Below are 22,413 nucleotides of genomic sequence, written 5' to 3' on the forward strand. Positions count from 1 at the left end.
TGGTTCGCAGACCCACCACCGGGGTTGGTATTGCTGGGGTATCTATTCTAAGGTAAGGAATCTAATACTAACTAATGTCTCTTACAGATATATCGTTACACAAGTAGTAACTTGTGCGTCATGACGTCATGCCAGGTGAGCGTTGTAGGGGAAGGGAAATCCTTTAAAGAGTCATTTTCTCTCTGGATTTCCCTTCTCCTTTTGAAACTCAGGAGCAGCAACATTGTCCCGGTGTCATCAGGGCTTTAAGTGGAAGCTTTTTCAATATTCTATACAAGCCATAGTTGCTGCTTATGTATCTTATGCAACTAACAACCATTGACAAATCCAATAGTCATAAGTTGTAGGTATGATGGTACTTGTATCATATATCTGGATGCAATGACAAACAGCCAATTACAAGTCGGGCGGCACACTATGGGAAGCACAGATTTCTAGCTTACGTGTTTTTAAGACACGCCCTTAATTGCATTGGCCACGCCCCTTCAAGAGACCCCCAGTTTTTTTTATGCCACTTAAAACCCTGGGCAGGTGCATCCCTACGAGTCTTTTGATTGGTGATAAATCTTCCTGTCTGGACATGCGTGGAATCTGACAAGCGGCTTGTATGGACAATATCAAGGTACCCCACTCAACTTTCACATTACTGAGCTTAAAGTGCAAGGACCAAGAGGCATGTCGGGTCTGGTGGCTCAGTGGACTTATGCGTCTACAGCAGGGGCCTGTTTAGACCTCTTGGTCACAGGTTCAAATCCTGGCGGGTCCACTCAGCCTTTCATCCATCTGAGGTCGATAAAATGAGTACCATTAAGTTGGGTAACAATAAACATCTGTTATTCAGCGCCAAGATACCCTGTTAGGGGTGAACGTGCGCTTTATTTATTTATTTTATTTATTTATATGCTTCTATAGCGCCTGAATAAACCCCCGAACGGGTATCTCTGCGCTTTGCCTTACAGAAAAACCAGATATTATGCCCGAGCAGTACTAGTGGGTGGGTGGTGGATGGCGGGAAATGATTAAATGCTGGAGAAAAGATGAGTTTTCAGGATTTTTCGAAAAGACAGGTGGTCAGTAATGAGGTTTAATGAAAGGGGAAGGGAGTTCCAGAGAACAGGTCCTGTGTATGCCAGAGCCTTGCCTCCTTGGCGGGTTTTTTTAATTTTAGGAACCTTAAGGAGCTGGAGATTGCTGGAACGTAGTGAGCGGCCGGGAACATAGGGAAGAAAGGCTGTGGTGAGAAATGTTGGGCCCTTCCCAATCAGGCATTTGTGAATTGTACACAAGATTTTAAATTTGGTGCGAAGTCGCACTGGCAGCCAGTGAAGTTCCATCAGTAGTGGCCGGGAGGGGGTCCTAGATGGAACATTCATGACTAACCTCGCGGCCGTATTCTGGACTACTTGTAGTTTGTTAAATTGGCCTTCATTGGATGACAAAAGAAGGCCATTACAGTAGTCCAGTCTACTGATGACCAGAGCCTGGACCAAGGTCTTTCTGTGGTGATCCGGGAGAAAGGGAAACACCCTTCTCAGCAGTGAAATAACCCCGAAACAAGTACCAGCAACCTGGTTGACATGATCTTTGAAAGTCAATAACTGATCGAACAACACTCCCAGATTTTTTATGGTCTGTTTAGGGATGGGGGCAGGCCCCAGTTCAAGAGGCCACCACTCTTTGGACCATAATGTTTTTACAAATACACATGTTATGTTTCATAAGAGGAGCAAGCCATGAACATGAAAACTGCACAATGTGTTTCTTACTTCGATGGTGACCCCGTTACAAACCTGATCAAAAGTTTGGGAATGCAATTAGTACATTTAATTTTATTAGTCATACCTACTGACATCCATTTACCCTGAAAGCTCTCCTCTTTAGCAATAGTCTCGTGCTGTGCCTCTCTTTAATGGTTGTATGTTAGGCATCCAGGAATGATTATCTCGCCGTAACTGAGCTCCTATCACTGACTGGTATCCGTGGCCATCCCTCCTGGCTCCAGACCTGGCATTTCCATAAGACACCATAAGGCTGCATCCTTAGAGTGCCACCTAGCGTGGGCACCATGTCCCTGAAAAAAAAAAAGACGGGGAAATGGCTATATTTAGGGCCGGCCTACCAGGCAGCGAAAGCTGTCCTAATTGAGGAAATATGTATCATCAGCTTCCAGTGGGCTTGGAGCTCACTCTTTGCTTAGAGCTCACTCTTTGCTGAGAGCTCACTCTTTGCTTAGAGCTCACTCTTTGCTTTCTATTCTTTGGCTTTAGTGTCAGTCTATTTTACTTACTTTTTAATCATCAGCTTGATTTTGCATTCCTTCCTCTTCTTGTGTTTGTCTCACTCCTAGAAAATGACCTCTTTATTTGTGTTCTTCCACTGCTTATATTTCAGGCACTACTTTTTCTTTTTGGTTAAGCACTCCACTTTTTCTTAACGCAGCCCATGTTAATTAAATGGGAAGGTCCCACTATGAGAGTGTCCCCTTTAAGAATCCGGTACCACCATCGGAGGTCTCGATACCTGACCCCCGTTGCAGTCACCAAGTATTCACACATTCCTCTCCAAATCGAAGATAGCTGGAGGAGGCCGCTGAATTAGCAATTGTGACAGGGTTGCAAAAGCCCTTATAAAATTCGGAAATACCTTCCCACAGTTGCAATGAATTTTGCCATTTTCCCTCTATTAAATTTCTAGTTTTATTAAAGGCATATTGCAGTTGTAAACCCAAAATTGCACGCTTTCCAACTGTAAAATACCTTAGTATATCAGACCCAAGTCTTTTTGTTCCTCATAAATACTATAGAATTTTGAACTAAAGACTTCTCTCGATTTGTTTTAAACTGAATATGTTTCAAACTGAAAGTGTAGAATTTTCAACCAAGATTCTTTGGTCTGTAGCGTGCAAGTCAGTAAACATTCATAACATGTACTTTTGTATAGCGCACGTATGACCCGAAAGTCTCAAGGCCCTGAATAACAGATGTATATTGTTACCCAATTCAATGGCACTCATTTTATCGACCTCAGATGGATGAAAGGCTGAGTGGACCCGCTGGGATTAGAACCTGTGACCATGAGGTTGAACACAGGCCCCTGCAATGGATGCATCAGTCCACTGAGCCACCAGACCAAACTTTAGTTTGTCAATCCCTTCCACTATACAGTTAAAACTCTGATCCTTCTGTGGGGCAGATATATAGAGGACATGCCTACGTCAGTATTGAAGAGCTGATGGCATTCCTTGTTGCTGCTCACCCTGGGTTGTCAGTATCCCTGGTGCAGGTTTGTTGTTTTTGCGTTTGTCTACCCGAGTGGGACGGGTATGCTCAGACGTGAGTCTCATACTCTCCACACCACTGGATTCAAGCTATCCTGGCTGAAGACGGCTGATAGCCAGAAACCGGTCGCAGGATGCTTGATTCCGGTCCAGGGAAGACATGGCTTGGCAGTTCGGGCTAGACTGTTCCCATGAGGCACAGGGTCAAGGCTGATTTGCATATGGCCATGTCTGAACTGGGGTGGTGTGGAGTGCAAAAAAACGATGGATTTAGGCCCAGATCTCTGTACTGGGGTGAATGTATGATATTGTTCTGCATTCTGTCCATTAACTGTTGTTTTTGCAGGTTTGATGGAAGGAACAGGTGCATGCTTATGCATTGCATGTATCCAAATTCAGAGGATAGATCCTAAAATCCTGATCACCTGCATTGCAATAAGGACGGCCATATTTGCTTGTCCTCTCCTGGAGGGTGTATAAATGAATATATATGTGCTGTCGAGGCGATCACGAGCGCAGCTCCAGAGTCAGCCTGCGTTGAACACAAGTTTCCTGCGTTGAACACAGGTGTCCCGGTAGATCCCGGTGTGCTGCTTGCTTTGACGCGGGCAAACTCTGAATTGTTGTAAAGATGCATAAGGACGACCAGCGCTTGCCATCCTAAAGTGCCAGTGCACAAACATGAAACAATGTGTTGAAGTGCCTGTTGTGCATTACAAAGTTGTGGTTTCTCCATTTCCAATTCCATGAGAGCACGTGCCATGCTCTTTAGAACAAGTGAGGTGATCCTTGTTCGTGAACCAACCCCAGCATGGAGAGCAGTGTTCACCGAGCTTGCACTTACGGTACCTTTCAATTCCTGGAAAATCTCGGTTTATCCAGCGGGGATAGCAATATTTTTTATACACTCCAAAATATCATCATTTCCTGCCAAATATTTGCTTCTGTTTTGTATGTTCAAAGGACACACAAGCTCACAAATTTTTGCATGCTTCTGAATGTATTAGATTTCCAGTTTCATTAAAATATTAAAAACCCATGGCAGCTCCGTCAAAATAGTGCCAGTTCACCTTTCTGAAGGGTGAAAAATTTTTTATCACTTTTTGTCCAGAACATAAGAGAAAGCCTGCCTACCTCTCACCAAGCAATCTGAATCCCAGGCCCAGCAGAGGACATGCAAATGCTCCCATGCTTCATTTTAATCCCATAAATTGAATTCCAATGAGGTTTGTTCATTATGCCTTTGAGATTCTAACAAACCTGACCCGGAGGGCCCTCGCTGGCACCCCCGCTGCACGCCATTGTCGGGGCTCCAGCTAGGCTGTCAGTCTCGCTAACTAGACAAATTTAGTATGTAGATACCGGAAAGTAGGGGCGGCCATGCTCCTGAAGAAGGCGGGTGTCAATGGAAGCGTGAAGATCCGCGACCACGCAAGGTAATGCCTGGAAGGCGACAAATGACTGTTGTGGGATTCCGCCTGTGTCGCGTCTCATCACGCGTGCCATATCCTCTGCAGACATTGTAAGACACACCAGCACAGCACTTTCCAGTATTCTAGACATTTCTGATACAAAGCTACCTGATTCTGACCTATTATCCATTCTGCATAGGGCAATGCAAAAAAAAAAAAAAAAGGCCTCCAGACTTTATACTGATCATATGTGATGCTCTTAAAGCAATCCAGCATTTTGAAATAACATTTATAGGTTGTTAGAGCTGGTTCCTTTAATAAAGTATTTTTTTTTCTTGTGCTCCCTAATGCTTTTTTCTGAATTTCTCCTCAAAAGATTGATTTTGACTCCGCGTGCCGCAATGCATAAAAAAAAAAGCAGCGAACAATGATATATTTAACAACAACAGGAAAAAACCTCAAGTACATTTAAGTGTCAATTAAATGTGAAATGTGCACATTTGTCAGCGCCTCGTCCGTGGCCACCGTGACGCGAGGCTGACTTGTCCACGCGCCTGACACGCGGATGCAGATCCCGCGCTCATTAAAATCCGAGACGCCCCGAGCGTGGCAGCGTCTGCGCCGCGCCGCGCCTCCCGCGCGTCCCCCGGCTTCGAGGCACCGTGTTACTGACATGATCTTTAAAAAGCAGCCGCCGCGGCTGTCAGGGCTGTCACGCGCCACTGCTAACCGAGGACATGTTAAACTAAACATTAGGACGAGATCAGCAAGTATCGACACGCCGAGTCGGTCGGGAGATTAGTCTGGACGCAGTCACGCGGGTGGGATGATGGGGGGTCGCGGCCATGACGGACGGGATCTGTAAGGGGTGGGGGGAGAGTGAGTGGGGGGTTCTGCTTCTCCCCACTTCCAAGAAACGCAGCATCATCGATAGGGATCCCGGACCGCTGAGATCTGTCTCCGTGCAGACATCTCTTTGTGTGGGGGCTTTTAATGCTGGGGAGGGGTGGGTGGTACATGACAGTTCCCGAAGCAGTTTAATGAGATGCTTTTTTTTGCTACTTTTATTTTTCTATGTATTCATTTATTTATTGCTAGTTTTGCTTCGTTGATGCACATGAACATTGTGATTTGTTTCATGCAGTGTTGCAAAAGTTCATCAAAGTTGCAGAGCGCCCTGCCCTTGGTAAGACAGGGCTTCTGTTGGTCACGAAAGGTGGAATCTGACCTCTGAACTTGAAGTCCTCTAGAACAGCGCGTGCTTCCTGTTCCCCCTTACCCAAGAGCCTGCCGGGCCCAAAACTGTTTATGAAACCAACTCTCCGAGATAACTTCTTCCTAACCCTGATTGTTAGATGGGCAACTTGAATACCTCTTCTGTGTCAGCTGTGATGGGAGTTTTGGGGACATGGTGATGGACCAGGCAGAGTAGGGACGTAGTTCCCGTGGCGGGGCAACGTCTGTGCAACTTCCGATCATAACTCCTGAGCTGCCAAGGGGTGACTTTGCTATATAGGCTCCAAAGACATTTCTTCCAGTGCAATATGCATTTCTAATTTGCGTCAAAATGATTGCCGCATATTTCAGACACCCTCCACATATTGGTGGAACTTTTAGAAAAGCTAATTCATGTGAAATTTAATGAAATGGTGTTTCACACACTCTTCGACCCTCCTTATAAGGCAGATGACACAACTTTCCCTTGCGAATACTCGCATAAAACGCACGTCCGGTGCAAGCAACCTTTGATTCTTGAGTGAATTTGTGCTAATTAATGGGAGATAGTTACCATCATTTAAAAATTGTAAATTGATACTTGCACACTACTCACCCGCAAGGGCGCTTGTACGAATACCGCTGTGGAACCCATCCTGGCTTTCCCTGTGAGGTGTCCACTCCTGGGCACCCCCAAGGTGGAGGCCAGGCATCCTTAGCGTTGTGGGGGCCGTTGTGGAGATTAAGCAAGCTATTGCCCGAGTTGCAGAGTGGGACTCCATGATTGGAATAGGCACCGAGGCGAGAATTATCAGGTCCGTGGAATTTTTAAGCCCAAGACCCGCCGAAGCAGGGAATTGAACCCTGGTCCCGGGCTAGACCTCTGCATCAGGGTCTGCCGCTCTAACCATTGAGCCACACTACTCCACATCATTTCTGACTCTGAAAATTATATGATGTGAAATGTACTTTTACGTTTGTGTTTTGATGGTTATTGTTATGGCAGAATAAAGACTATTGAACAAACAATTCTTGATTGGGGTCCTGTAAGTACAATAACAATGGAGAGGCGAGAAGACCAGATTTTTGTAAAAACTCAAAAAGGTACACAGAAGGAGAATATTGTCTAATAAAGTTTGTCCTCGGAGAACACTCAAAAATTGATTTTGGGAGGGTGGGGTTAAAGTTTGCCGTCATATCCACCCCCTGCTGTAGATCTGCATCTGTGACGCATTTTTAAAATTAGAAATACTTTTCGAGCAGTTCACCCCTCTGCAATTGACATATATTTTTCTAATTTTGTACCACGGCCTGTTGACACTGAAAGCAAACTATTGAGTTTGTAATGCAAGAAAGGGACGCTAGAACAGGAAGTTGGATTCTGTTTGACTGGAACTTGCCTGGCCGAAGGAGGATTTCCTTCACTCTTCATTCGCGGCAAAGTGTTCTATCAGCGTCCGCGTGGCCTAGTGAGTCTGCTTATGCAAGTTGATTGTTTGCTGTCTAAGAGTAGGAGGCGCTTGACTGCTGAACACAAGAGTAGAAGCTGATGCTGCTCCTTAGTCCATCTTCCCTTTCAGTGTCTATGAGCTGAAGCGATGGTCCGGCCAGCAGTAGAGTTCAGTGAGGGAAGTAGTCTGTTATGCTCGCAAGTGGGTTTTGCTGGGGGTGACCAAAGCAAACACAAGGAGATGATGGACGGAGTGCTGAAAATTTCCAGACACTCTCCTCCAGTCACAGATCTGGGTGGAATCCATCATCGTACTTTAGCTCACTTCGCCACCTCAGTTCAGACCCAGCCATATGCAAATCAGTCTTGACACTGCCTCATGGGAACAGTTCAGCAAAACTGTTTATGAAACCAACTCTCCGAGATAACTTCTTCTTAGCCCCGTTTGTTAGATGGGCAACTTGAATACCTCTTCTTTGTCAGCTGTGATGGGAGTTTTGGGGACATGGCGATGGACCAGGCAGAGTAGTGACGTAGTTTCCGTGGCGGAGCAACGTCTATGTGCAACTTCCGATCTTAATTCCTGAGCTGCCAAGGGGTGAGTTTGCTGTAGGCTCCAAAGACATTTCTTCCAGTGCAGTATGCATTTCTAATTTGCGTCAAATTGAATGCCGCATATTTCAAACTGCCAATTCATGTCTTCCCTGGACCGGAAACAAGCATCCTGAGACCGGTTTCAGGCTAACAGCCCTCATCAGCCAGGCTAGCTTGAATCCAGGGCTAAAGTGAGCAAGGGACCCACGTCTGGGTATACCCTGCCAACTTAGGGTGAGCAAAGCAAACACAAGGAGACGATGGACGGAGTGCTGAAATGTTTCAGACACTCACCCCCAGTCACAGATCTGTGTTGAATCCATCATCGTTCTTTAGCTCACTTCGCCACCTCAGTTCAGACTCCTCACTCAGCTATATGCAAATCAGTCTTGACCCTGTGCCTCATGAGAACAGTCCAGCCCAAACTCCCAAGCCATGTCTTCCTTGGACATGAGTTGGGGGTGGCCAGACAGCAATGACCTGTGTCATGGGCAACTTCCCCTGTCTCCATCTTTGGAAGTTTGGGGGAAGCGGGCAGCGATGCTTCCCAGCAGAGCCGGCCTTTGCCAAGAAACCGCCCTGGGCGTGGGTTGAGAGAAATTTGTCACCCTCGCTGATGGTTGTTAGTTAAATGAGGTATATGGGGTCCCTTTTGTGTTCAGTGGTCAGTACTTTGATGAGCAGGGACTGGACCCTGAACACAAACACCCCAGGACCTCCTACAGTTCACCCAAATCACCAAAAGCTCAGCTGCCTCACGCAGATGAAGGTTTTGTTGATGTGTGCCAGCAGGGGTCAGACGGTGAAGGCAGGGCAAGGAAGGGGCCTAAAGGGATGCTAAAAACATCGGCCACCGCATGATAATGAAGGACCAAAGCCACTTTAAACTCGCAAATCAGACAGAAATGAACAGACAGGGACAAGGACAAGGCTACAGCCAGATGAGGAGGGTGCTGCTGTTGGCATGACCTTAATGCACACAGCTCTGTGCGCCCCTCAAGAAATTGGCACCCTGAGCCCAGGCCAAGCTTGCCCACGCTAAAGGCCGCTCTGCTTCCCAGCAGCAACTGGACAGGTGCAACATCCATTGGCAGCCTTAGCAAATAAGGTGTCGCAACTCAGGTTCATAGCTGAATGCCCCCTACTCCTAACCCCCCTAGCCTGCTCAGCCCTGTCCCTTCATGGTTCTCCATCCATGCTCCCTTCTTATCATCACTACCTATTTTGGTTCCCGTGATTGGTTCCCCATGTACACCGCGCTCCCCTCCCCTCCCCTGCCTGTGCTCCATTACATCCGATGGTGCTTGTTCTCCTGTCTTCCCCACCCCAGATTGAAAGCTCAGCTAGGGCACTATTTATAGTCGTCTGCCCTAGGGATGCCGCTGTTGCTCAGTGCCCTGTGCCTCTTTCCTTGGTCCCATCCCTCCACATGGTGCTCTTTCGTGTCCCCTTCCTGTCTTTCCTAGAGCATGGCTATGCGGATGGCATCAATATTTCTGGGTATACGTCATGGACGTCAATCCATCAAAACGCCATAGGTAGAAGAAGTGACATCATAGGTCCTCTGACATCAGTGACATCACTCACCTTGTGTCCCTGAGGACATCAGAGGACATTACATCATAAGAACTCAGATGAAGTGCTGTGCTCCAATTATAAATATAGACATGACCTCCTATATATATACTGAGCATCATAACCTTGCCAAGAATTTTCATCTGTGACATGAGAAGTATTTTAATATAACTGGAGAGGAGCTGTTAGAGATGCGAGAAAGGCTTGCTTAAATACTTTTTACAGGAGTTGCAATTCTCAACAGAAGTCCCTTTCTGCTCCCCATCCTCTTCCAACAAAAGGCATCACCGTCGACCATTTGCACTCTGCCACAATGTGCCCAGACGGTGCCTGCGGGTACATACTCTCTTCTAAAGTAGGACTCCCAGCAGCAGGGCCAGCCCTTCACAGTCGAAGCTGAAGGTAAAGAGAGCCTCGAACCCTGTTTCCCTTTAGTATATTGCGCTGTTCCTGCTTTTTCTGAAGCCAGAGGTCGCAAGAACAGTGCCAGAGGTACCAAGGGGCTACCCAGGGGTTGCAGCTGCGACCCCCTAAATGACGTCCAAGGTATACCTCCCACGTCTTCTGCACTTCCAGAGGAGGCAGCCACAACACACGTCCTGTGATACCTTCACTGCCTGTTTCTTTAAACAATTTTGAGGTTTCTATGAACAATATCACATCATGAAGTGTTACATCAAATGTTACATTACAAACGCAACTTTAAGTTGCTATGTGTGTCTTTTCACTAGTTTGGGATGACGTGCACATAATGTCACTGTGTTTGTTGGGAATGAGTGTGAATGTCTGACTGTGGTTTATGATATTCATGCACTAAACTGTGAAGGGAGATGTCCCTTGTAGGTATGTTATTCATGTTTAATAGTCCTACTTTTGTGTCCATGCCTGCTGTAGAGTGCTCCAAAACACACAAGACGATGGAGAGAATGTTGCACAATGGCAAAACATTCACCCCCAGTCACAGATCTGGGTTTAATCCATCGTTATTTTGCTCACCAAGCCACCCAGTTCAGACATGGCCATATGAAAATCAGTCTTGACCCTGTGCCTCATGGGAACAGTCCATCCCGAACTGCCAAGCCATGTCTTCCCTGGACCGGAATCAAGCATCCTGGGACCGGTTTCTGGCTATCAGCCGTCTTCAGCCAGGATAGCTTGACTCCAGTGGCTTAGTGAGCACAGGACCCACGTCCTGGCATACCCCTCCCACATAGGGTGAACAGCAAAACACACAAGATGATGGACGGAATGTTGCACAATGGCAAAACATTCACCCCCAGTGCTAGCACACATCGAATATTGTCCAATCACTGGCTATCGTATAGATGAACAGAAACAAGTTAATTTCATCCACTTTTACACGGAAAGCTGAGTTTCTAGGCCATTTTAATTATACTCTCGAAACGCCCCAATACCTTTGTAAACATCTCTGTGGTTGAAATGAATGTCGCTTGAAGATAGTCCTCGGTGTCAAAGATGAATGCGTTCAGCTACTGTACAGCATTGAAATGCTCCTGCTTTCGGCCTATAGGACAGGGCTTTCAAGTTTTGAGAATTCATAAGTGTGAGAAGAAATTAGCATAATTGATGACGTCAAATGAAGTGATAGTAATACTAGCATGGCCAACCCAAGTCACCTAGGAGGAACCCGGATTAATGTCTGTATGGGTAACAGTGGTCAGCTTCAATTGATGTTAATAGTTCAATCAGTGCTGGAGAGTATATGTATATTTAATCAACAAGGTATAGAAATAAGTTGTAAAAAATGGCAACCATAGGGTTCAGTTCTGCAGTGATCGCACAGTACGCAAGGAGATGGCACATTTACTAAAAAGGAAAGCAATTAAAGGCTTCTATTCATTTAAAGGGCACTGTGGGCCTGAAATTTCACAGTATTGTACTGTCCCTGTGTCAGATTTGCTACTGGGGATATATTCTGACTGTGCCCCATTGAATGGGTTGTTTTCACAGGGCCAGGCTAGGTCTTCTATCTCCGTGGGTGTCTCGAACACTCTGGGTGCCTCAGCTCTCCCATAGAGTCAGTAAAGTTGGAATGTCTCCTGTTTCTCAGTGCACCTCATTTCAGACTTTCTTTCATATGGAAACAGCCTGGAAGATCTGGCTATTCAGGAGGAATCTGTGTTCAAAAGGTGATGCGATCTAGCGGATCCCTTGCTGAGCGGTTTTACAGGGTTGTAAGTTCCAACCACAGCTTCTTCCTTTACCAAATTGTGAGAGTCTCTGCAAGTGAGTGCAGGCACTTGTGTCTCTTACCCTCAAAAGTAGTGACATGGGCTATTAGGGGCAATCATATAGGTAAGGAATATCATTCTCCACACATAAAACTAAGCCCCACTACAGTTGGATAATTATTGCTGACATCACCAACTCCACAGAAACCTCAAATGTGGTTTCTTTCCATTGAGGTTTTTCCTGTGGAGCCTCACGCTTCCAGTGGCTCTGATGACCCTTCCATTGAAAAACTAAGAGTCATGGGTGGAAAGTTTGCATGGGTCTTCACTATTAGTTCAATGTTCAACCAGAAAGATAGAAAGGCAACTAACACACTTGGCTGGCATTGACTCCTGGAGCACCGTGTGAAGTGATGGAGTCTCGTCATGTTTCGCTTCACACTTTTGTGACAAAAGCTCAGAGTCCACAGTTGACATGGATGTTATTAAAATTGCAAAAAAGAAGAGGTACATTTACAATGTCTTTTTTCCTGAAAGATTGCAATGAACGATCGCCCAGGTCCCTTGTGTGTCTTTGCCTCTGCTCATAGTTTGGGTTGTGATGTTATTGCTTTGAGTGTGCCTCCTAGAAGTGTCCAACCTCGGAGCTGCTCACGTCCTAACCTGCTTCTCTCTTCTTCTTTCCTCAGCATTGTAAGGCCTACTCGTCACTATACTGTCTTCCTTTCTGAGGACTCTTCAGATGATGAATTTCAACGTGAAGATCATTCTGTCTCTGGCTTCTCTGAAAACTTCCTCCTCTCTGCTCCCTTTGAATGGTCTATTCCTTTTCTCTCCAAACATTCTCATGTTGTGATGTTGTTGAGTGCATGCTTTCCTGGGACTATATGCAAAATCCTAAACTGTTGCGTGTTTATCTTTGGGAATGCTGTGTCTGGGGCTAAGTGAAACATCCTCAACTGTTGCGTGTTTGCCTTTGGGAATGCTATGTCTGGGGCTAGGTGAAACATCCTAAACTGTTGCGTGTTTATCTCTGGGAATACTGTGTCTGGGGCTAGGTGAAACATCCTAAACGGCTGCGTGTTTATCTCTGGGAATACTGTGTCTGGGGCTAGGTGAAACATCCTAAACAGCTGCGTGTTTATCTCTGGGAATGCTGTGTCTGGTGCTAGGTGAAACATCCTAAATGGCTGCGTGTTTATCTCTGGGAATGCTGTGTCTGAGGCTAGGTGAAACATCCTAAACTGTTGCGTGTTTATCTCTGGGAATGCTGTGTCTGGAGCTAGGCATAACATCCTAAACTGTTGCGTGTTTATCTCTGGGAATGCTGTGTCTGAGGCTAGGTGAAACATCCTAAACTGTTGCGTGTTTATCTCTGGGAATGTGTCTGGAGCTAGGCATAACATCCTCAACTGTTGCGTGTTTACTGTTTGCTTTTGGGAATGCTGTGTCTGGGGCTAGGTGAAACATCCTAAACGGCTGTGTATTTATCTCTGGGAATACTGTGTCTGGGGCTAGGTGAAACATCCTAAATGGCTGCGTGTTTATCTCTGGGAATACTGTGTCTGGGGCTAGGTGAAACATCCTAAACGACTGCGTGTTTATGTCTGGGAATGCTGTGTCTGGTGCTAGGTGAAACATCCTAAACGGCTGCGTGTTTATCTCTGGGAATGCTGTGTCTGGAGCTAGGCATAACATCCTAAACTGTTGCGTGTTTATCTCTGGGAATGCTGTGTCTGAGGCTAGATGAAACATCCTAAACTGTTGCGTGTTTATCTCTGGGAATGTGTCTGGAGCTAGGCATAACATCCTCAACTGTTGCGTGTTTACTGTTTGCCTTTGGGAATAATGTGTCTGGGGCTAGGTGAAACATCCTAAACGACTGCGTGTTTATCTCTGGGAATACTGTGTCTGGGGCTAGGTGAAACATCCTAAACGACTGCGTGTTTATCTCTGGGAATGCTGTGTCTGGTGCTAGGTGAAACATCCTAAACGGCTGCGTGTTTATCTCTGGGAATGCTGTGTCTGGAGCTAGGCATAACATCCTAAACTGTTGCGTGTTTATCTCTGGGAATGCTGTGTCTGAGGCTAGATGAAACATCCTAAACTGTTGCGTGTTTATCTCTGGGAATGCTGTGTCTGGGGCTAGGTGAAACATCCTAAACGGCTGCGTGTTTATCTCTGGGAATGCTGTGTCTGGGGCTAGGTGAAACATCCTAAACGGATGCGTGTTTATCTCTGGGAATGCTGTGTCTGGGGATAGGTGAAACATCCTAAACGGATGCGTGTTTATCTCTGGGAATGCTGTGTCTGGGGATAGGTGAAACATCCTAAACGGCTGCGTGTTTATCTCTGGGGATGCTGTGTCTGGTGCTCGGTGAAACATCCTAAACGGCTGCGTGTTTATCTCTGGAAATGCTGTGTCTGTGTCTGGGGCTAGGTGAAACATCCTCAACTGTTCCGTGTTTGTCTTTGGGAATGCTGTGTCTGGGGCTAGGTGAATGCTGTGTCTGGGGCTAGGTGAATGCTGTGTCTGGGGCTAGGTGAAACATCCTCAACTGTTGCGTGTTTATCTCTGGGAATGCTGTGTCTGGGGCTAGGTGAAACATCCTAAACTGCTGCGTGTTTATCTCTTCGAATGCTGTGTCTGGGGCTAAGTGAAACATCCTCAACTGTTGAGTGTTTATCTCTGGGAATGCTTTGTCTGGGGCTAGGCGAAACATCCTCAACTGTTGCGTGTTTGTCTTTGGGAATGCTGTGTCTGGGGCTAGGTGAAACATCCTCAACTGTTGCGTGTTTGTCTTTGGGAATGCTGTGTCTGGGGCTAGGTGAATGCTGTGTCTGGGGCTAGGTGAAAGATCCTCAAATGTTGCGTGTTTATCTCTGGGAATGGTGTGTCTGGGGCTGGGTGAAACATCCTAAACGACTGCATGTTTTTCTCTGGGAATGCTGTGTCTGGGGCTAGGTGAAACATCCTAAACTGTTGCGTGTTTGTCTTTGGGAATGCTGTGTATTGGGCTAGGTGAAACATCCTAAACTGTTGCGTGTTTATATCTGGGAATGCTGTGTCTGGGGCTAGGTGAAACATCCTCAACTGTCGCGTGTTTATCTCTGGGAATGCTGTGTCTGGGGCTAGGTGAAACATCCTAAAAGGCTGCGTGTTTATCTCTGGGAATGCTGTGTCTGGGGCTAGGTGAAACATCCTAAACGGCTGCGTGTTTATCTCTGGGAATGCTGTGTCTGGGGCTAGGTGATACATCCTAAACAGCTGCGTGTTTATCTCTGGGAATGCTGTGTCTGGGGCTAGGTGAAACATCCTCAACTGTTATGTGTTTGTCTTAGGGAATGCTGTGTCTGGGGCTAGGTGAAACATCCTAAACGGCTGCGTGTTTAACTCTGGGAATGCTGTGTCTGGGGCTAGGTGAAACATCCTAAACGGCTGCATGTTTATCTCTGGGAATGCTGTGTCTTGGGCTAGGTGAAACATCCTCAACTGTTGCGTGTTTAACTCTGAGAATGCTGTGTCTGGGGCTAGGTGAAACATCCTAAACAGCTGCGTGTTTATCTCTGGGAATGCTGTGTCTGGGGCTAGGTGAAACATCCCAAACGGCTGCATGTTTATCTCTGGGAATGCTGTGTCTGGGGCTAGGTGAAACATCCTAAACGGCTGCGTGTTTATCTCTGGGAATGCTGTGTCTGGGGCTAGGTGAAACATCCTCAACGGTTGCGTGATTATCTCTGGGAATGCTTTGTCTGGGGATAGGTGAAACATCCTAAACTGCTTCGTGTTTATCTCTGGGAATGCTGTGTCTGGGGCTAGGTGAAACATCCTCAACTGTTGCGTGTTTATCTCTGGGAATGCTGTGTCTGGGGCTTGGTGAAACATCCTCAACTGTTGCGTGTTTATCTCTGGAATGCTGTGTCTGGGGCTAGGTGAAACATCCTCAACTGTTGCGTGTTTATCTCTGGGAATGCTGTGTCTGGGGCTAGGTGAAACATCCTAAACTGTTGCGTGTTTATCTCTGGGAATGCAGTGCCAAGGCACCTTTACTGAGTCATGTCACAGGCAATGCCATGTTATGTTTGAAGAACTTCAATACCATGTGCCCCATTTGCACGGTACATAAGGGATGGGACTACTGGTTCAATAATTACTATCTCGGCCAGTGTTGCTGCCCTTGTACCACACAATTGTGTATGTCAGGCCGAAATGGGGAATAACAAGAGTCTCAAAATAATCAGACCCTTTACAGCATTTTATTTCTGAATTCAACTTTACGGCATTTTATTTCTGAAGTCAAGGCCCTTTACCTTACACAAATTACACCTGCTCTCAGCAAGTGGAATCTGTGTTCACAAACACCAGTGCTATTACCAGGTGTAAACCAGGCCCGGGCAACTTATTTGTTGCTTAGCGGTATCTCCTCCAGAAATACCACCCTCTATGACTCAAAATAGATCCCAAAGGGTATGATATCTACCATACTCAAAGCATTTTGAAAACTGGTATCAACACATAAAATGAAATGTTGAAGTCCGGTTAATGCACCCATTTTGTTAATATGTATGTAGTAAATACAAGTAATATAAACAAAATCTGACCCACCCTCTGGGTAGTTTTTGTCATGTTTAGTGGTTGGAAATTATGCACTAAAATAGTTTTCCAATGGTGACTTTAAAAAGTAAGTTCATTTTTGCGGATCACTGACATAATATTGAATACAAAAATATAGACTTATAAAAATATCGATGACAAAATATAGAATGCAAAAATATCGAATTCCTATCTACAAACAGGTAAGTACAAAAATATTGAATCAAAAATATAGTTAGTTAAAATATCATTTTTTTTTAAATGTCTTAAAAGTAATTTTAAATTAATGAAATAATAAATATAATTAACTAAAACATACTTAAAAATACTTAAATAACCTTAAAATTACTTAAATAACCTTAAAATTATTAAATAATTAATTTAAGTTATAAAAAAACCATACAATTTAATTTTTTAATACATACCGTAGGATAGCGGGAGGGTAGAATTTACTATTACCACTCCAGGGAACAGTAGGGAAAAGGTTGGATAGCGTAGGGGTAAAAATTACTATTCCCACTCCAGTGAGTGCAACAGTAGGGAAAGCGTTGGATAGCGGGAGGGTAAAAATTACTATTCCCACTCCAGTGAGTGCAACAGTAGGGAATGCGTTGGAAAGCAGGAGGGTAAAAAATACTATTCCCACTCCAGAGAGTGCAACAGTAGAGAAAGCGTTGGATAGCGGGAGGGTAAAAATTACTATTCCCACTCCAGAGAGTGCAACAGTAGGGAAAGTGTTGGATACCGGGAGAGTAAAAATTACTATTTCCACTCCAGAGAGTGCAACAGTAGGGAAAGCGTTGGATAGCGGGAGGGTAAAAATTACTATTCCCACTCCAGAGAGTGCAACAGTAGGGAAAGCGTTGGATAGCAGTAGGGTAAAAAATTACTATTCCCACTCCAGAGAGTGCAACAGTAGGGAAAGCGTTGGATAGTGGGAGGGTAAAAATTACTATTCCCACTCCAGAGAGTGCAACGGTAGGGAAAGTGTTGGATAGCGTAGGGGTGAAAATTACTATTCCCACTCCAGAGAGTGCAACAGTAGGGAAAGCGTTGGATAGTAGGGGTAAAAATTACTATTCCCACTCTAGTGAGTTTAACAGTTGGGAAAGTAATGATTTAATAAATTAATAAAAATAAATTAAATATCAATACCAATAAAAAATTTATTAAAATGAAATAACCAATTTAATATTGTGTAATAATTAATCAATTAGAAATACAAATAAATATTAGTTATTATAATGAATTACCTATTCATAATTAATTAACAACTAATTAATTTTCAATAACAAAACTAATTAATAATACAAATTAATACCAATTAATAATTAACAGTAAATTAATTATCAATACACAAAAAGTATTTTTACTATGTAATTAATTACAATTAAATTACTTCCCACCCTATTCCCCTGTAAATCCACAATCCGCTACAAAAAATAAATTAATAAATTATCGTAATTATCAAATAATGAATTAATAAAAATTAATTACCAATTAATAAAAAGTAATTACAAATTTAAAATTAATTAACAATAAATTAAAAATCAATACCAACACATAAATACAAATTATTTACTTAATTACAATTAAATGACTTCTCGCCCTATTCCCCTATAAACCCACAACCCGCTACGGAAAATAAATTATGAAAATTAACATAATTATCAATTAATCAATTAACAAAAATGAATTACCAAATAAAAATTAATTAACAATTAATTCAAAATAAATACCAAAAAATTAAAATATTTAATTAATTACAATTAAATTACTACCCTGCCTATTCCCCTATAAACCCACAACCCGCTACAGAACTAAAACACAAAATTAAATTAAAAATAATTGGTAATTTCTAAAAATTAATATTTAATTTAATATAATTAAATTACTTACCACACTATTTCCCTATAAACCCACAACCCGCTACAGAATTAAACTACGCAAAAATTAAATAACAAAAAATAATTACTTAAAATAAATTACTAAAATAATATACACTTTTCACACATATACTAACATACAAAACACTTTAAAAAATTCGATAATATTAAAAATTCGATATATTTTAATACCTATATTATAAACTTCGATATTTTGATTTTCTATATTTTAAAAATCGATATTATATTACTTACCTTCAATTCAATATTTTTCACCACTATATTGTGTCCATTCGATGTTTTGTCCATTCTATATTTTGACTTCGATATTATGGCTATTCTATATTTTGAATTCGATATTATGTCTGGTTACCCATTTTTGCACAACAAAATTGCTAAATTTTTACGAAAGATAATATTTAATTGACGTTCCGTGAATATATTATTTAACAATACTCTCACCCCTCATCAGTTATGCAAGTGCCCCCTTTTTATTTGGTCCCACAAGGCGTCAGTGACATGAGCAGTCACTGGCAGAGTAATGGGTACGCGATTACTTATCACTACTTGGGATAATGTAAATGGATATAACTCTGAACTCGTCTTGAATGAAATTTTGAACCAACATTTTTGAGCGTACCATAATTTATAAGGACTCTTGTCATGTATTGATGTGCAATAGCACTGAAATGATTTTACATTTTCTTTTGGCAGCAATGTGTAATCCTATTAATACTCAAGAAATAAAATTCGAATTGTACTGAAAATCTTGTAGAATGTGAAAAACGGAACCTAGAAGATTAGTTGTTGGATTCATTTACCTTGCTACAACTCTTACTCTGCCCTACACACATCTCGCTCTTTCCTTATGTTCATAAACTAGTTTTTATGGCGATACTTTTAAAGTAGGGCAGAAAATATAAAGTGCCTGTGATAGGAATCCTTTCAAAAGGAAATAAATGTCATAGTAGACCTCGAAATTCACGTATTTGGGTGGGATCAAGTCTTCATACCACTCGCGAACAACATTTGCCAACAGTCTTTCTTCACCACCATGTGTATGAATCCTTGTGTGTATTCTATATTGTTACGCAAAGTAAAACTATATTTATTATTTCTTTTTTAGGCCTCAACCTTACCGAACTCTAAAGGAGTCACACGCTGAGGGCGATGAAATAATTAGCCCTGAAAAATTCCCAGAGGACTATGTTCTGTCGGACATCCCTGCACCGGAAGCGATCACAGAGGTCAATCTGCTTGAAGATATTTTCAGTCACCTGGAGGTGCCACCCTCTCAGCATCCGCCGACCATTGGCCAGGCCAAAAGTTTAGAAGATCTCCGGACCCCGAGAGATGTTGACCAGCGATGTACCTTCGATTACCAGGTACAGATCAGCTGTTAGAACTTGCTCAGCCTGGGGTGCGGGACTCCGAAACCAAGCTGACGGGGATTTAGGACTTACCCAGCCATTTTTGTTGTGTCTTTGGTGTGATTCTAAAACATAATGATCAGTAAGATTGCTCTCGAAAGGCTACTTACATGCTACAGAGATGGCTGTGAATTTTTCAGCTCACAGGGTTGAGTTTCAGATGGTTGATTTCATTCCCAATAGTTAGCGTTTGTGGTCTAATAACATGAAATGTATTACAACCTCACTAGGGAGGCGAGGAGGGACCTCTTCGGCCTCTTGGGATTCGAGAGAATACCTACTGCAGTCTGGGTTTCAAGGCCTCATGTTGAGACGGGGCTGCTTCACTGAAGCCTGGATGGTTGAACGTCTATCTCCTGCATTGTCCCATGGCGGGCGCCATGGTCGAAGACCCGAGCAAGGCGCTGTACAGATGAGACGCTGTTGGATGATGAAGGAAAGGATCCCAGCCCCAAACTTTGTAGAGTAACCATACGTCTCCTGCTCTCTCTCTACTGGCCTCTCCCTCTTCTCTCTCTTCCTCCTTCTCTACCTTTCTGCTCTTTCCCTAGTCTTCTGACACTTCTTACCTTTAACACTCTGTGTCTGCACCTGTCTTTGCATCCACTCCTCTTCATCACCTCTCTTTACTTCTCTCAAACTTTTCTTTTCTGTATAACTTCATCCTACTTCATTTCACAATTTGTCACTTTAGCTCACCTGTCCCTCTCTAGCTACAACTACATATCCATTACCTCCTTCTATACCTCCCTCCATCTCTGTCTCCACCTCACCCCCCTCCCTACACTTTTTCTGTTTTTCTCTTTCACTACCTCTCGGTCTCGATTTCTGCCTTCCCTAACCTCGGCCACCCTGTTGGACACAACTATCAGAGAATGCCCGGTAGCCCTGTTCACAGAGGTGAAGAGGTTTCTCTAAATATTCTTTGGTTGACCTTAGGACAGTCATATTACAAACCGAGCAAGGTATTGTGTGTAGCAACATGAACACCAAAATGAACTTAAAAAATATAATAAGAGAAAAGTAAGTTACACACGGCATTAGTCATTGCATTCTGTAATTGTCATGGAATACTGAAAAATGTCATAAAAACAAATGAGGCAAAAATGCCAGTAGTAAATCAGTTTGGTGTTCCCTTTAAATCAATAGCACAGGCTATTTGTCTCCAGTTTGAAGCAGACTCTCCGAGTAGGGCCAGATGTTGATGCCTGACAAGCCAGTGCCAAAACCACAAGTGATTCACAGTCATCCACGCCCAGAAGCATTTCATTTCATTTCATGTTTTGAATTTATGAAGCACAATTTCCAAAGGGGTGTACAAAATTAATTAAAATGGTGCATACAGATAATATAAAATAGAATAAAACAATATCACGAAAATTCAAGAATTGCTCGTGGAAGGTGAAACATATTTTTCAAGGATATAAGGAAATTAACGTAAAGTAGAGAGAGAATAGATGGAAAGTGTGAGCACATTCCAGTGTGTAGAACAAGCAAGGATAGGTTTTGAAAACTGGAGTGGGTACAATTTGGGGCCTGACTTTGGCAAGTAAGAAGAATTGCACCTGATGAAGGCTATAAATACACTTGAAGACAACTGGAGAAGATGACACAGGAGCAAAGAGTGAAATGGCAGCCAGCGAAAATAAGAGGAGGAGAGATAAGAGTATTTGTGGGACTGGAACAAAAGATCTATGGGGAATGCACAATAGAGAGGAAAGAAAATATACTGAGAGGAAAAGAATAAGGGTAGAGCAGTAGTCAAGTTCAGATGAGACCAAATAAATATAAGAAATTTAGCAGCATGAAACCTGCGAAAATATCATAGTTTCCAAATGAAGGGGAAGGGTGAGAGTGAGAGGGTAATGGTCGCTGGCAAAAAGAACCACTCTGTGAAATATTCCCCAAAAAGCGATGTGTCACTTGGAGACATCCACTTACAATGAAGCCACCCCAGAGGAGAGCTGTGCCCATGGAGGAGATGTTGCAATTGAAACATGCATCTTAGAGCGATGTGATCCAAGACAGAGGGGTCCCTGTGAGTGATGTGCATCTGAAAGAAACCTGCCCAGATTGAAATGTACCCCTAGTTAAATTTCCCCCAAACATATACCGTAGACCTATGGCACCGAGTGGAATGTTTCTCACTTGAGCACAGATGAGCCACTTAGAGTACACATGTTATGCATGGACCCTGAGGGAGATGTGCCCCTGTAGAAATGCCACATGCCACCAATCCTGTGCCCTGCAGGAGACATGCACACAAAATAACCGACCTGTGGCATGCAGGAGATGTGCCACATGTCATCAGATCTGTAGCATGCAGGAGACGTGGTCCTTTCCTAGTGTCACATAACACAAGTCCTGTGGCATGTATGAGATGTGACGTTATTTGTTTTAATTATTATGAATTTTATAAAGCTCCAACATGACCCAAGGGTATCGGAGCTCTATAGAGAAATCTCATTATATCTTATTAAGAATCCATTGGAGAGAGCAACAAAAAGCATAAAGTGCTTGATCAAAAAAATACCAAAATCACAAAGTAAAAGTTTTGTTATCTATGATAGACAGTATGACAGCAAAACTATCATTAACTGCAGCTCATCAAGAGGGTAACCCACATGTCATATGGTTCCGGATTCAACGCTGGTCAGCAATTTTTGTCAGCCAGTCAAGGATTTAGTCCTGGACCAGATCACTGAAGATAGTAATCTGTTTAGTGAATTCCTTTTAACCTCTTTGTTAAAAAGTCTGGTCGGTGAGTTTGGCCAAATCTCAGATAGGA

General features: G+C 43.5%; 1 protein-coding gene across 5 annotated transcripts in view; it reads left to right on the forward strand.

The window, feature by feature from the left end:
- DENND1A (DENN domain containing 1A) overlaps positions 1-22,413 on the forward strand; it is a 1,341,914-nt gene that overhangs the window by 1,310,171 nt on the left and 9,330 nt on the right. For 3 of the 5 annotated variants that reach the window (XM_078641835.1, XM_078641836.1, XM_078641837.1), the window contains 2 exons: positions 12,405-12,533; positions 19,322-19,580. In XM_078641835.1, the coding sequence (XP_078497961.1) occupies positions 12,405-12,533; positions 19,322-19,580 (388 nt within the window). The remainder of the gene's footprint in view (positions 1-12,404; positions 12,534-19,321; positions 19,581-22,413) is intronic. The other 2 variants (XM_078641838.1, XM_078641839.1) reach the window with 1 other exon arrangement.

This window comes from Lissotriton helveticus, chromosome 5_1 (assembly GCF_964261635.1).
Source record: "Lissotriton helveticus chromosome 5_1, aLisHel1.1, whole genome shotgun sequence".
Lineage (NCBI taxonomy): Eukaryota > Metazoa > Chordata > Amphibia > Caudata > Salamandridae > Lissotriton > Lissotriton helveticus.